We start from the raw sequence: 15,523 nt of genomic DNA, 5'->3' as shown, positions 1-15,523 counted from the left end.
GGGTTTGCCCTGGCCTCTAACTTCAGGGCTGCGTGGGTAGGGTGGGAAGGAGGCACAGCAGGTGAGAGGTGAGAGGAGGTGAAGTAGGTGAAGGTTCATATGGCTGGGCCTCTGAGAGTATCAGGTGAGATTAACAAGCCATTTCCGGATTTGCGGGGAAGTGGGGACACAAGAGGGCTTGGGAAGACCCCTGTCGACATCCAGAAAGCCTCCCTAAGCTCCGTTTACGGGTCTGATCCCGGGAAGCCCCCTACCCTCCATCCCCTTCGAAGGCGGCAAGTGGTCGGTTGCGGTGGCTCAAGGGGCGGTGGCCCCACGGCTTCTCCAATCACCGCCCAGCCAGGGGTTGGGGGCGTGGACGAGACCTGGAAAAGTTAAAGCCGATTCCGAAGGCGGGGCGGGCGGGGGAACCTAAGGACCCCGCCTTGCCGGGAATCCTGCTCGCAGTCTCCGCAGCGGGGTGTTGGATGCGTCGGGGCTGAGAGCCCGGGAGCCCCAGGGACCGATCCAGACCTAGCCCGCCCGCCAGGCCATGGCGCCCTCTGGGCTCCTCGTCACCGGCGCCTCCTTCGCCGCCTTCCGGGGGCTGCACTGGGGGCTGCAGCTGCTGCCCACGCCGGGATCTGCCGCCCAGAACCGTTGGAAGTGGCGGAACATTTGTGTCTCCCTGGTGCACAGCCTGCTTACGGGGGCCGGGGCGCTGCTCGGGTGCGGGGCTTAAGAGGTTTCGGAGGCACAGTGGCGAGGGCGAGGGAGGGGGGCGGTTGTCTGGGATTAAAAGACCCGGAGGCATCTTCAGAATCCATGCGAGATCTCGAAGTGTCTGAGGCTGGGGTGGGTTTGTGGATGAGTGGGTGGTATCGATCCGTCCACAGCCGGAGAATGGATCCGTGTCCACACAGACGCTTGACCATGGCTCTCCCGTCTCCTCCAGGCTGTCGCTGTACCCTCAGATGGCCGCCGACCCGATTCATGGCCACCCTCCCTGGGCTCTGCTGCTGGTGGCTGTCTCTGTGGGTAAGTCTTCAGGGAAAGCTGGACCATTTTGGGGCAGGGGACAAACTTCCAGAAGTCATTCCAGGTCTCCTTCCCTCTTCCATTTCTTGATGGAGTGAAATATTTCTGGCAGCTTTACTGAGAGGAAACTAAAGAGGCGGGAAAGGTGGAGATTCTTCTCCAGACTGGACACTGGCTTGGGGGAAGCCTAACACCAGCCTCCCCTCCTTGCCCACAGGTTATTTCCTGGCAGATGGAACTGACTTGTTGTGGAACCAGACCTTGGGCCAGGCCTGGGATCTTCTTTGTCACCATGCGGTGGTGAGACTTGGCAAGCCCCGAGACAGGGAAGGAGGCGTGCCCAGCCTGGGGGTTCCTAGTCTCTCATCAGCCTTCTGTCCTATGACTTCCCCCGGAGTTTCCGACCCCTGCTGGCACTTGATCCTCCCAACCTTGGGCTGAACTGGGGGGAGGGGATTACTGCTGGCCACAGCTGGAGTCAGCACTGCCCAAGGAGACTGGATTCCCACAGGTGTCCAGTCTATCACAGAAACATTGACTATGGAGCTTAATAAGAAGGGGGAGTCCCAGTACTGGGAGTGGGGATGGGGTGTGAAAGCACAGGAATGCAAATGGTGGGAGGCAGACAGCCCGGGGCCAAAGCTGCTCCAATTCAATTCTATGGAAGGGTTGTTTCAAGGCCATTCAGGCTCCTAACATACAGGTAAACATAAGGTTGGCTTTGTTGGGGTCTGTGTGGGAAGCGCCACAAACTGCTTGGAAACCCTTCTTAAGGACTGGGATGTTGGGACCTGATCGTGTTGGGACCTCATGGGTGGTAGGTCATGGAAGGTCCTCTGACCTCTGACCTCGGCTCCCCAGGTCGTGAGCTGCCTCAGCACCGCCGTTCTGTCCGGCCACTACGTGGGCTTCTCTGTGGTGTCTCTGCTCCTGGAGCTCAACTCCACCTGCCTGCACCTACGCCAGCTGCTGCTGCTCTCTCGCCAGGCTCCATCCCTGGCCTTCAGCGTGACCAGCTGGGCCACCCTGGCCACCTTGGCCCTCTTCCGCCTGGTGCCGCTGGGATGGATGAGCCTGTGGCTGTTCCAGCAATGCCACCAGATCCCTCTTGCTCTGGTCATCCTTGGTGGAACTGGACTGGCCATTGTGGGCGCCATGAGCATCAGTTTGGGCGTCCACATTTTGGTCAGTGATGTTTTGCGATCTCGGCCCTGCCCACCCACCCTTGGAAACAAGGAAACCAGGGGCACTAGGACAGAGTGTGATGGTGAGTCCATCACCAGGGATGATTCCACTCTCAGGCTGAGAGACTGAGCCTCAGGCTCCCCCTCTGCCAGGCCTGGGGGAGGGAAGACCAAGACCAGGAGATGCTGGTTTTCGATGCACTATCCCCCAGGGACAAGGCCTGGACTTGGTTTTCAGTATCTCAGTTCCTCTTCCAGCTAACTCCTGCATTCCTAGGATCTGAGGAGAAATGCTAATACTCACGGATGGGTGGGAACCTGGGCTACTGTTCACTGAATCCCATCATCAGATTACTGCCCTTTTCAGGGAACTAATTCCAGAGGTACAGCCTGTGCTACCAATAAAGGGTAGTGGGAGGCATGAAGCTGGAAGAAACTGCCATGGGAACAGAGACTCTGCTATAGCACAGGAACAGATGAGTAAAGTGGAAGTCCTTCTAGGATCAGAAAGAGATCTGGTCAGAAGGGGTGAAGATTAGAGAGAAGAGAGACCTCATCCATGACCAAATTATGGCAGAGGGAGGAGGGTTCAACAGGTGCTGTGTAACCAGTAGGAATGGACATAACAGTTGCTAAGAGACAAGAAACAGTTGATGTTTCTGGTTCTCAAAACCATATCATTCTGTTTGTATTTCAACCTAGTCCTACTGTGTCGAGCATCCTCCTTTTACCTTTTTTTAGTGTCTTTGGACCTTTTTAAAAAAATGCAGATTCTTAGAGGAATTCTGAGATTCATTAGAGGAATGAACACCTGGCTAGGTCTGTCTTCTCCAAACTGTACTAAAGTCTAGAGCCATAGCAGGAACTCAACCACCCATTCTGGGTGCCCCGTGTAGGGTCTTCCCAAGCTTGGGCTTTCATGGGAGAATGAGGTCAGAGGCAGAAGCAAATGAGGTGAGGCTTCCACTTGGATGCAGAAGCATTAAGGAATATCTGACTCTCTTCTGGGATTAATTTGAAAGCTCTGCTTTCTCCTCTGCTGATTCTACTTCATTTTCTTTTCTTTTTTTTTCTACTGCACAAGACACCTTCCTTCTGCAGGCAGAACATCCAGGTTGTATGAAGTGTAAGCAGATGAAAGTTGCAATTCCACTAAACAATGGGAAAGAAATAGATAACCCTTAATTATCCACAGAAAAGATACAGGAGACAAAAGCAAGAGAAAGATAAAAGCAAAAAGCTGAGCTAGAGAGAGACAAAGGGAATGAAAGAAACAGACATATGCAGATGGAAAGACAGATAGGAAAAGATTTGTTGCGTAGAAGAGGCAGAGATGTAGAGAGATGGAGGGCAAGACACAATCCTTGGCAGAAATTTCAAGAAAGTCTGTTATAGATGCTGAGAAGAACCAAAATCATAGAACTGGTTAAATGGTCATAAAAAAAAAACAAGCAAAATAGAAATAAAGGCTGATGGGAAGGGACCCCAATGGTGGAAGATACAGATGGTCTAGATGGTGAAATAAGGAGAGTGAGTGACAAGGAGGAACCACCAGATCCCAGGGAGATAGGTCGTAGTGGCTGATAGATTAGCAGAGTGAGAGAAAAGAGGTGGTAATAGAGACCAGCGGGGGACTTCCCTGGTGGTCCAGTGGTTTAAAAGTCTGCACTTCCAATGCAGGGGGCATGAGTTCGATCCCTGGTTGGGGAACAAAGATCCCAAATGCTGCATGGTGTGACCAAAAAAAGAGAGAGAAAGAGATGAAGATTAGTCAGGGAAGCTGAGAAGCAGAACAGAAGGTAGAGGAGGCAGTCAATGGAAAAATTCATTGACAGAAAAAGCATGCAATATGTTGAGTTGGAGACCAGCAGAAAGACAAAGCACAAACAGCTACAGTGCCCAACACAGACAAGAACTGAGAGGCAGAGGCTGGTAGGACGATGAGAAGTAAGAATAGGAAATGGGAAATGACACGGAAGAATAAGCAAAGGGACTGAAGAGAATCAGAAAAAAGGAAGTGGGGGCAGAATGATGAAATAAACATTCAAAGAAAAGAACTAGGAAAAAGAGGGAATGTATAGATAGAGGAAAAAAACAGAGAGGGGACAGAGAGAGAGAGGGATTGTGAGATAGCCTCATCAAAGAGTCATGAAAACCAAGGCGCAAAGGGGGAAAATGACAAATAGAGCCAAGGGAAAACTGCAACAGTTGGAAGTAAGCGCAGGCAGGAAATGAGAGCAGAGGTTTGAATGTAATCAGACTAAAACCAGAGATGCAACAGTGTAGAAATTGAGACAGAGATTTCTTTTTATTATTTTTTTGGTCATGCCATTTGGCATGTGGGATCTTAGTTCCCTGACTAGGGATCAAACCTGTGCCCTCTGCACTGAGAGAGTGGAGTCTTAACCACTGAACCACAAGGGAAGTCCCAAGACCTAATAAAGTAGTATCTTCAAAACTCAATTGTTATTTTAACCAAATGCCTTGATTAGCAAAAACATTGTCTTGAGCTCTCAAAGAAAAATGTGACAAACAATGGGAGGAATCTGTTCCCAAACTATGTGTTGATGTCAATACTGAATCATTCCAATCCCTACACCTTTTCAGTTGCTGTCATGAATTCACGGTTCAAGTGAGTTCCCCTCTCGGGAAAACTTGGTAGTATCTATGAAGGGTGCCCAAGATGGAAAGGGGAAAAACCAGCATAGAGGGAAATGTGAAATGGAAAATGGCTATTCCTATGGGTTAACTCTTAAAACACAGGAAGTGATTTAGATAATTGGGGGGGGCGGTGCAGGACGGAAGTGGATACCTGAAGAATTTGGGATCACACACAATTTTCCATCACGGTGACCCGGTGAAACTTCAGGAGGGCAGAACTGGACTGTGATTATAATTGAGTAAGTGGACATCTCATCAACTGGTGTTATATATGTTGTGGACCAGATATAAATGATGTGAATCAAAGAGGCATAGTCAGTTGAGAGCCTAGAAAAGAGAAGCTAAAAAATGCAGAGGTTTGCAGATGCTAAATTTGTTACAATGAATTGGGTTGCCATGGTGGAGGTTGGCAGATGCTAAATTTGGTACAGTGAGTTGGGTTGCCATGGCGGTGCTCTAGCAGGCCTCACCATGGCCCAGTGAAGTGGTCTTCAAGACTGACTCCATACTTAGCTGGCAGGGGAGATAACATGATCCCAAAGATTGACTCCATGCCCACTGAGCTACTGGCTGATAAATTCTTTGTCCTCTGGCATAGGGGAGAGGATTTCCTGGATGGGAAGCATTGATATTTTATGGTTTCAGAACACTATCCTGATCAAAAATTAATAAACTGCTATGTAAATAAGATCATCAGTCTTTTGTGAATATGGTGACTTTGAGTCACTTTTCTTGGCTCCAGAGTTGTCCTGGTTTATAATGTGATGCTGGCTCATGGAAGCTTTGCTGTGAGAAGATCTCTTGGCACTAACTCTTTAAACGACAAAGTCCTAGAGCCTCTACTCTGAAAAAGCGAACCAAATGTCTTCAGTAGAATGGACTTAGAGCAAAAGAAAGGATTCAGACAATTTAGAGTGATTGTCAAATGCCAAGGGTTGAATCCAAAAGAGCCTTTTAAATTTATCCTGAGTTAACAAGAAAATTAAACGGAAATATCCATAACTGAGTTGTCAAAGCCTTGTTATATGTAAAATCTGGATTTGTTTGGCCAAAGGTTAGGAGCCCTCACTCTGCAGGTGATTACACAAGGGAAGTTATTCTCTAAAGAGCTGCTCCTTCACTGAAGTGCAGTATTTGTTCAGAATCATTAAGGAAAGTCACACCATCCTAGGCTGAACATGTGTCATGAGCCTTCCGCATGAGGCACCTTTGATACCTTCTCCCATTTAACCCCACACAATAGAGACACATCCTATATACATAAAAAATATATATATATATTTAATTTTTGGCTGCACTGAGTCTGCGTTGCTGCTTGCAGACTTCCTCTAGTCGCAGTGAGTGGAGGCTACTCTCTACTGGCGGTGTCTGGGTTTCCCTTGTTGGGCAGCACATATTCTAGGCGCATGTGCTTCAGTATTTGTGACCTGTAGGGCCTAGAATTCAGGCTCCGTAATTGTGGCACACGGGCTTAGTAGCCCTGCAGCACATGGGATCTTCCGGGACCAGGGAGGGAACCCATGTCCCCTGAAATGGCAGGCAGATTCTTAACCATTGTGCCACCAGGAAAGTCACCATCCTATTTTTCAGATAAGAAAACCAAGATAACTTACTCGGGATTACCTAGCCGGTTAGTGACAGGGCCCAGACTCAAGCCCACACATATGTTTGTTTTCTATTATAGCACCCCTGTCCAACATTTGATATTTTTGCCTGTCTAGCTCCTCTCTCTCCCTTCTCACTGGGCATGTGACTCAGGGCTAGTCAATCAGAACACGGTATCCTTTTTCCTTGAGATGAGTCTGTGACTTGGGCAGAACTGTGAACCTCCACACCTTGCCTTCTGCTAGAACTTTTGGCTGAGATGCACTATGTGCTAACATCGTTAATCCAGGTTGATATAAGATAACTTCCATGAGCATGAAGCCAAGACAGAAAAAAGGGATTCAAAATACGGACAGAGATTTCTACCATCATTTAAATATCTGGATCAAGCTCTACCTGAAGTAAGAACTCCATCCCCCACCCCCCACCCCCGGACCATTCGGTTACACAACTCTAAAAACTCCCAAATTTGCTTTAGTGAGTATGAACAATTTTTTTTTTTCACTTGTAACAGTGAGTCTTTATTAATATATCACCTTCAAGATTATCTTACCATTTAATTTCTTCATCCTTTTTTATTTGTATTTTATTTATTTATTTTTGGCTGTGCCTTTTGGCTTGTGGGATCTTAGTTCCCCAACCAGGGATCTAACCCAGGTCCTGGCAGTGAAAGCACCAAGTTCTAACCACTGATCTGCCAGGGAATTCCCTTGCAAAAAATTAAAGCCTAGAAAAGTTAAGTGAGGGGACTTCCCTGGTGATCCAGTGGCTAAGATTCTGTGCTCCCAATGCAGGGGGCCCGAGTTAGACCTCTGGTCAGGGAACTAGATCCCACATGCTGCAACTAAGAGTTCGCACGCAGCAACTAAGTATCCTGAATGAATGGCACAACTAAATAAATAAACAAATAAAAATTTTAAAATTACTTAAAAACAAAAAGAAAAGCAACTTATCCAAGCACACCCAACTAGTTTGTGGCACAATCAGAAGAATCCAGGGAACATTCTGATACACTATTTTGCCCCTTTCTTTATAGGAAAACTGAGAAAGGGAGAAACCTGTAGAAAGTTGACAACTGAAGATCAATCAGATCAGATAGGTTGCCTCTGAAGTGGTATTTGTAAGTCAGGATGCTTCTTCAGCTGGAAAGCCAGACTTCTATTCACCAAGTATTGATTTCTGCATTTTTCAGGAATGCAGTCATTGAGCAGGGCAGAGGTCCATTTCAGCATTCCCCTGACAACACGAACATCACTTAACTCAGTGTTGAGAGCATATTCTTTCTGTCCCTCTAACCAGGTGAACATCTATTTCTGCTTTATTGACTATCCCAAAGCCTTTGACTGTGTGGATCACAATAAACTGTGGAAAATTCTGAAAGAGATGGGAATACAGACCACCTGACCTGCCTCTTGAGAAACCTATATGCAGGTCAGGAAGCAACAGTAAGAACTGGACATGGAACAACAAACTGGTTCCAAATAGGAAAAGGAGTATGTCAAGGCTGTATATTGTCACCCTGATTATTTAACTTATATGCAGAGTACATCATGAGAAACACTAGGCTGGATGAAGCCCAAGCTGGAATCAAGATTGCCAGGAGAAATATCAATAACCTCAGATATGTAGATGATACCACCTTTATGATCGAAAGCAAAGAACTAAAGAGCCTCTTGATGAAAATGAAAGAGGAGAGTGAAAAAGTTGGCTTAAAACTCAACATTCAGAAAACTAAGATCATGGCATCTGGTCCCATCACTTCATGGGAAATAGATGGGGAAACAGTGGAAACAGTGTCAGACTTTTTTTGGGGGGGCTCCAAAAATCATTGCAGATGGTGATTGTAGCCATGAAATTAAAAGATGCTTACTCCTTGGAAGAAAAGTTATGACCAACCTAGACAGCATATTAGAAAGCAGAGACATTACTTTGCCAACAAAGGTCCATCTAGTCAAGGCTATGGTTTTTCCAGTAGTCACGTATGGATGTGAGAGTTGGACATAAAGCAAGCTGAGTGCTGAAGAATTGATGCTTTTGAACTGTGGTGTTGGAGAAGACTCTTGAGAGTCCCTTGGACTGCAAGGAGATCCAACCAGTCCATCCTTAAGGAAATCAGTCCTGAATATTAATTGGAAGGACTGATGCTGAAGCTGAAATAACAATACGTTGGTCACTTATGCAAAGGACTGACTCATTTGAAAAGACCCTGATGTTGGGAAAGATTGAACGCAGGAGGAGACAGGAACGACAGAGGATGAGGTGGTTAGATGGTATCACCAACTCAATGGACATGAGTTTGGGTAAACTCCGGGTGTTGGCGATGGACAGGGAGGCCTGGCGTGCTGCAGTTCATGGGGTCCCAAAGAGTTGGACACAACTGAGCGACTGAACTGAACTGAACTGAACCAGATGGGGGACAAACCTTCCCTGGTCACATCTTCCACAGGAAGTAGACGCTGAAATGAAAGTGATTCTCAGACTGAATGAGCTCTTTTCATTGAGATAAGAATGCAGGCCATGTGGGCTTTAAGAGTAGAAGAATAGGAGGTCATTCTTTTTTTTGTTGTTTTTTTGGTCATGCAGTATGGCATGTGGGATCTTAGTTCACTGATTAGGGATGGAAGTTGTGCCCCCTGCATTCGAAGCACTGAGTCCTCACCACCAGGTTCCCAGGGAAGTCCCTAGGAGGTCGTTCTTACAGAGTGAAATGCGAGATTCCTGCAGCAGTTCTTCCACCCTGTCACCGTCCAGCCCCCACACAGGTTCTGGCATAGTAGCTGACATTCCAACATTCCAAGGTTGGCAAATGATTCCTTTGGATTAAACTTTGTCCTGTCATTCTGACCTGCCAGCCTGTGCCCTTGGAAGGGCTCCTTCACCTCCTTGAACTTCGCTGGTTGGCACTGCTAATCCCTGGGGCTGAGAGACTGGCACAGAGGCCTGCTGTGCCCCAGATCCCAGGTCAGGGCACCACCAGAGGACGGAGAAGCCAAGGAACAAGGATGCCACAGATTCCTGCTGCTGTGTTGGCCCAGAAAGATACTGCCCTTCAGCCCTTCATTAGCTTCCCTCAGCAGCTTGTCCAGACGTTGTTTTCTTCACGCTTGTGCTCTTCCTTCCCTAACCCCAGCTCTTCCTAGAATCCAAATGTTTCCACCCTGGCAGCAAGCAAGGGTGGGGGGCTGGGAGCATGGAGGAAATGAGGGGAGGGAGAGAGGGGGGCCTAGCCTAGGGTAGCTGCTGCAGGGTTTCTTTGACATATATTGAATATTAAAAATTCATGTGAACTTTGAAGTCTGCTTCAAAATCTTTTCCCATCTCTTTTAACATAAAATAACATTTGAAATCACTTAAAAGTTGTAATACTTGAAAAAAAATTTTTTTTTAAATTTTACTAAATGTCATGTGAAACTGTTGGTGTCAGGATCCACGAAAATGTGCTGTTTTATTTTGTGGCTCTAAGTATGAGTGGCACACACTACTCTATTTTTCCTTTCAGCAAGTATTTATGAATGTCCTACTATGTGTTTGGAACATAGGTGATGTAACAGTAAACAAGGCAGAGATCAGGCTACAGGGAGCTACAGGGAGGATATGGTTAAAGTGGGAAATTGAGGGACTTCCCTCATGGTCCAGTGGCTAAGACTCTGAACTCCCAATGCAGGGGGCCCAGGTTTAGCTCCCTGGTCAGGGAACTAGAACCCAGATGCCGAAACTAAGAGTTCGCATGCTACAATGAAGATCAAAGATCTTGCATGCCGCAACTAAGACTCAGCACAGCCAAACAAGTTTTTTAAAAAATTTTAAGATGGGAAATTGAGAAAGTAGGAGTCATCCAAAGGAGGGAAACCAGAGGTAAGGGATGTAGAAATGGGTCATCCACAGATTGAGGATGACCTGATGACATGTTGAGGAAGGGATTGTTGCATTCTGACATTCAAGGGTTTGTCCAGGATGTTTCCTCCCGGACCTGCACCCTTTGCTGTGCTCCTGGTCTGTACATAGCACTGCCATCAACTCACTGGTTAAGACAGGAACTTAAGAATCATCCTCAAGCCATACCACTCCACCTTCCACTCCCACACATGTCCAATTAATCACCGAGTTCAGAATGGCTTTCACATTCATTCCTTTCCATTTCTCTTTGACTTATGGCTGAAGTCACCGTCATCTCTACCTTAGGTGACATGATGATGGCCTAGTGGCTACTTTCCCCACAGTGATCAGTCTATGGTTGTTAAAATGCAAATTGGATCAGGCCATTCTCTGCTTAATGCATCCAGTGTTCTTTCTTTTTCAGAGAGAGGCATAATTCATGATACGACCTGTAGGCTTCTGCATGGTGACCCTTGTCTACTGTCCAGATTTGTGGTACTGTCTTTTTGTTTTTAGGGTTTATTTCTGGCTGTGCTGGGTCTTCATCACTGGCAGCGGCGGGGAACAGGGGCTATGCTCTCGTTGTCATGTGCGGGTTTCTCATTGCAGCGGTTTCTCTCTTGGGGAGCACAGGCTCTAGGGCTCATAGGCTTTAGTAATTGTGGTGCCCAGGCTTAGTTGCCTCTCTGCATGTGGCAACCTCCCAGACCAGGGATCGCAGCCATGTTCCCTGCATTGGCAGGTGGATTCTTTTTTTTTTTTTTTGGCAGGTGGATTCTTAACCACTAGACTATCAAGGAAGCCCCATGGTACTTTGTTTCACTGCCCCCCCCTTTTTTTTCCACCCTGCCATGCGACTTAGTTTCCTGACCAGGATTTGAACCCAGCCCTGGCAGTGAACGCACTGAGTCCTGATCGCTGGACTGCCGGGGAACTCCCGCTGTGTCACTCTTTGTGTGGCTTTATTCAGTTGATAAAATATGGCGCGTTCCTTCCTTTCTCAGGACCTTGCGCAGGCAATGCCCAATGCCTGGTAGGCTTTCCATTTTCCCGTTTCCGCCTTCCTGGCTCCCCTCCTTCTACTCCACCCCCTTTATCTTATACATTCTCACTTCTCATTGGAAGTGCTTATTACAAGTTTAATAGAAGGACTGATTATGAGCTCTTGAGGAAAGCCTCTAACATGAAAAATGTAGAATGTGAAAAACAGGGGAAAAGACAGAGAGAGCAAAGGCTATTCATGGAAAATAAAACTTGAGAAAAACTCATTATTTTCCTCAGAGAGATAAGAGAATATATTGTAAGCATGAAATAATGTGCTACCAAAAATTTTCTAAAATCCAGTCAGAATTAAAAGAGCATTTAGAAGTGTGCTATTGGAAATGAAAAATTCATGGAAGAGTTAGAAAATAAAGTTGAGAAAATCTCCCAGAAAGAAGATATTAGGAAGAAAAATGAGACAATCATGGTACCAGTCCAAGACACCCGACATCAAAATAATGAAGAGAAAGAGAAAACTGAGAAAAAGGAAGGAAAGACAGAAAAGAAAAAGGAAATCATAAATGAAATCATGAAAGAAAAATTTCAAAACCAGAGAACATGAGTTGCCATACTGATGGATCATTGAAATTCCCAGAAGAGTGAAAGAAAACAGATTCACATCGAGCAACAACAGAATTAAATTTCAGAACATTGAGATGAATGCTTCAGAGGGGAAGAGGGAAATGTTACATACAAACACCAGGAATCAAAATGACATCGAACTTCTAAACAACACACTGGAAGCTAAAAGGCAATCAAGCAACTTCACCAAAAATTTGAAGGAAATAGAATAAGATATCCAGTCAAACCATCAATTAAGTATGAGGGCAGAATAAAGGTATTTTCAGGCATGCAAAGTCTAAAAACATTTATCGACCATGAACCCTTCTCAGAAAGCCACTAGAAAATACACCCCATCAAATTAAGGAAGTCAACCAAGAAAGAAGACCCAGCCACATTAATAGAAAACAAGAGATCCAACATAGATGATAGGACTTCCCAGGTTGATGGTGAAAGGGGATCCTAGGAAGAGAGCTATACAACAAATAGAGAGACTTGGATATGCTGCAGCAGGTCATGAAGCTCTGGGAAAGACTTTTTTTGCAGGGGAAGGTGAAATCGATAGACTACCTTATATGTCTGAACATTTTAAAACAGATTTAAAAGCTAATGAACAGCCAGAGCAGGAGTTGGCAAAGAATCCATAGAAAATAACAACAAAAAACTAAGCAAATACAGCTACTAACTATGGGAAAAACAAACAGTTGCTTAGAAAAGGAAATGTAATCATAGTTTACTACTTGAATAAGTAAGCTGCAAATCTGTGGGTGCCTGTGAACAGAGTGGCATAATAGAGTTTGTGTGCGTAATTGTTTTTACTTTTTTCAAGATTTTTTTTAATGTGGACCATTTTTTAATGTCTTTATTGAATTGTGGCACTATTGGTTCTGTTTTATGTTTTGGTTTGTTTGATTTTTTTGGCCGCAAGTCACATGGGATTTTAGCTCCCTGACCAGAGATCGAACCCACACCCACTGCATTGGAAGGCGAAGTCCTAACCACTGAACCGTGTTTGTTTTACATTTTAACTTCATATAAAGTAGTGATAATAGCAGCCAGCTGGAAGTGATTGCACTTGACAGAGGGGAGGGAGAGAGGGCAACTTTGGGGAAGAGGGAGGGAAGGTGCAGGTTCCCTCCCTATAGCCTGGATCCTTAGCAAAGGGGTGATGTCTGCCCAGGAGGTAGGGCTGTACTTGAAAACTTAGGAAATAATTGAGCATCTCAGAGGCTGGGCATGCACTCCAGTACTGCTGAGTCCTTCACAGAAAGCCAGGGTGTACAATAGGTCCTGGCTTCTACAGCCAGAATACTTGGATTTAAATCCCAGATTTTCCACTTACTAGTTACGTGGTCTTGGGCAAGTTACTTGACCTCTCTGTGCCCCAGTTCCCTTATTTGTATAATGGAAGGACAATAATAGGATTATCATGAGAATTAAATGAATTAATGTTAACATGCTTAGAAAAGTTCCTGACACAGCGTAAATGCTCCATAAGGACTAGCTATTACTACTGCCTGCACAGTTATGTAAACCTTGATTATTAATCTCACCAAAGTTACCTAATCATATTGGGAGTATGGGGTAGTGTATAAGCACATACACGCATATGAGAGGCTAAGGGGAGAGTTGGAGCTCCATTTTTTTATGTGTGTGTGGTTGCTTTGTGGGTTTGTGGGATTTTAGTTCTCCAACCAGGAATTGAACCTGTCCCCCACCCCTCACAGGTGTGAAAGCACAAAGTCCTAACCACCGAACGGCCAGAGAATTCCCAGGATCTTCATCTTCTACAGTGGAAAGTGAGCAGATAATGCCGCAAAGTAGAAAGTCGAGAAATAGCAATATAAGCTTATTGCTTGGTGAAACAGAAAAACAGGCCAAAATAATCAGCTAAAATTGGTAAAAGTGATTTCTTTTGGGGAGAGAGAAATAGAGGGAGCATTGTTGGCTGTGCTTTGGAACAAACCATTGGAACAAGTTCTATAAGACTCTTTTAACTTTGTAAAAACTAACAATCTTCCCTGGAGAAGGACATGGCAACCCACTCCAATATTCTTGCTTGGAAAAGTCCACGGATAGAGGAGTCTGGCGGGCTACAGTCCATGGGGTCACATGACTGAGCACACACGCCTGAGGAGGGTGGAGGGAGATGGGTTGGTAGCAATAAACTGGTAGAACAACACAACAAAAACTATGAAAATCTTAAATGTATAGCTAGCTATTTAACATCTGTGTTCCCATCTAGAATACAAGCTCCCACCACACATGGCCTCTGTTTGGTCTGCTCTCCTCTATATCTGGGCACCCTGGCAAGGCCAGCACCGGGAGGTGTGCATTAAGCCTTTGTAGAATGAAATCTTTTCAGTGTTAAGCATACTTTGCAAAGACATCCTGCATTGAAGAGGAATTTGGGCATGACAATCTCTGATGTCTTTGTTGGTTCTGTGATTCTAATCTACCTTCTTTCTCATCTCAATTTCTCTTAACCATCTTGCTTGGTTTAAATTCTTATCTTTTTTCATGTCCAAATTTTCAAATGAATGGTGGATTCCCATTTCCTCCATTGTTTCATGATCCTCCTTGGCACCGGAGAAGCTTCCTCTCCCCTTATTTTTATGACACTGCTCTCCTAGGTCAGAAAACTCTTTTCGAGCTTGTATCCTTTCTCCGTCTTCTTCTACCTCATACATCATTTCACATGACAGAGGGCTTCTTTTTCTTGAAAGTCTTCCTTCCTGTGTGCCTCTTCCAATTTTTCCAGCTGTGCCCTCCCTGGGTTTTAAGGCCTTTTCTTATTCCAGGCCATGTGTTTCTCCAGCCCTCCTCATCAGTTTTCTGTTATTCTTTTTTCTATGTGCAGATTCTTTCTCCTGGCTTTCTCATGAACTGATGGGTCAACCTCTCTTCTGTGTTCCTAGACTGCCACTTGCATATTTTAAGCCAGAAGACTCCTTCATCTATATCAGGGGTCCCCAAACTCCAGGATCTGATGCTTAATGGTGGCTCAGATGGTAAAGAGTCTTCCTGCAATGCAGGAGACCTGGGTTCCATCCCTGGGTTGGGAAGATCCCCTGTAGAAGGGAATGGCTACCCACTCCAGTATTCTTGTTTGTAAAATCCCATGGACAGAGAAGCCTGGCAGGCTATGGCCCACAGGGTCACAAAGCAGGGCGGTGGGGGGTGGGGGGTCACAAAGAGTCGGATACGACTAGGCAACTAACACATATGACACACAATAAATATCATGTGCTTGAATTTTCCTGAAACCATTCCCCTCAACCCTGGTTGTGAAAGAATGGTTTTCCATGAAACTGATCCGCGGTGCCAAAAAGACTGGGGACCCTGACCTATATGATCCATAGACCCCTCCAAGTCCAGTTTTAAACTTCTTAAACAATGAGGAGACTGGTTTGGCTGCAATTAATAACACTGGCAGCTAATATTTTCTGTTCTGATCTGTTTCTGGTTTGGTCACTTTCCTACTCAATTGAACTTCATCAGGTTAACTCAAGACATACGGTGTTTGATCAGTTACAAGACATTAAGAGAAATTCTTAATTCTTTTAGTCTTTAGTTTC

The 15,523-nt window shown here is 45.5% G+C and overlaps 1 protein-coding gene across 1 annotated transcript; it reads left to right on the top strand.

Moving 5' to 3' along the window:
• The first annotated feature begins 403 nt into the window (after positions 1-403).
• Positions 404-5,550, top strand: TLCD2 (TLC domain containing 2). Its single transcript, XM_004012546.6, has 4 exons — positions 404-708; positions 935-1,017; positions 1,235-1,317; positions 1,879-5,550. Exons 1-4 carry the CDS (start codon positions 533-535, stop codon positions 2,329-2,331), a joined length of 795 nt encoding a protein of 264 aa, XP_004012595.2. The 5' UTR covers positions 404-532; the 3' UTR covers positions 2,332-5,550.
• Positions 5,551-15,523: the final 9,973 nt, after the last annotated feature.

This window comes from Ovis aries, chromosome 11 (assembly GCF_016772045.2).
Source record: "Ovis aries strain OAR_USU_Benz2616 breed Rambouillet chromosome 11, ARS-UI_Ramb_v3.0, whole genome shotgun sequence".
Lineage (NCBI taxonomy): Eukaryota > Metazoa > Chordata > Mammalia > Artiodactyla > Bovidae > Ovis > Ovis aries.
This window is presented reverse-complemented; position numbering and strand designations above follow the sequence as displayed.

What these genes read in the sequence shown, in the direction of transcription:
- TLCD2 (XM_004012546.6), top strand. Translation starts at nt 533, where the DNA reads ATGGCGCCCTCTGGGCTCCTCGTCACCGGCGCCTCCTTCGCCGCCTTC. An exon ending in GGGGCCGGGGCGCTGCTCGG is followed by an intron (nt 709 to 934) that starts GTGCGGGGCTTA and finishes CGTCTCCTCCAG; the next exon opens with GCTGTCGCTGTACCCTCAGA. An exon ending in TTCTTTGTCACCATGCGGTG is followed by an intron (nt 1,318 to 1,878) that starts GTGAGACTTGGC and finishes TCGGCTCCCCAG; the next exon opens with GTCGTGAGCTGCCTCAGCAC.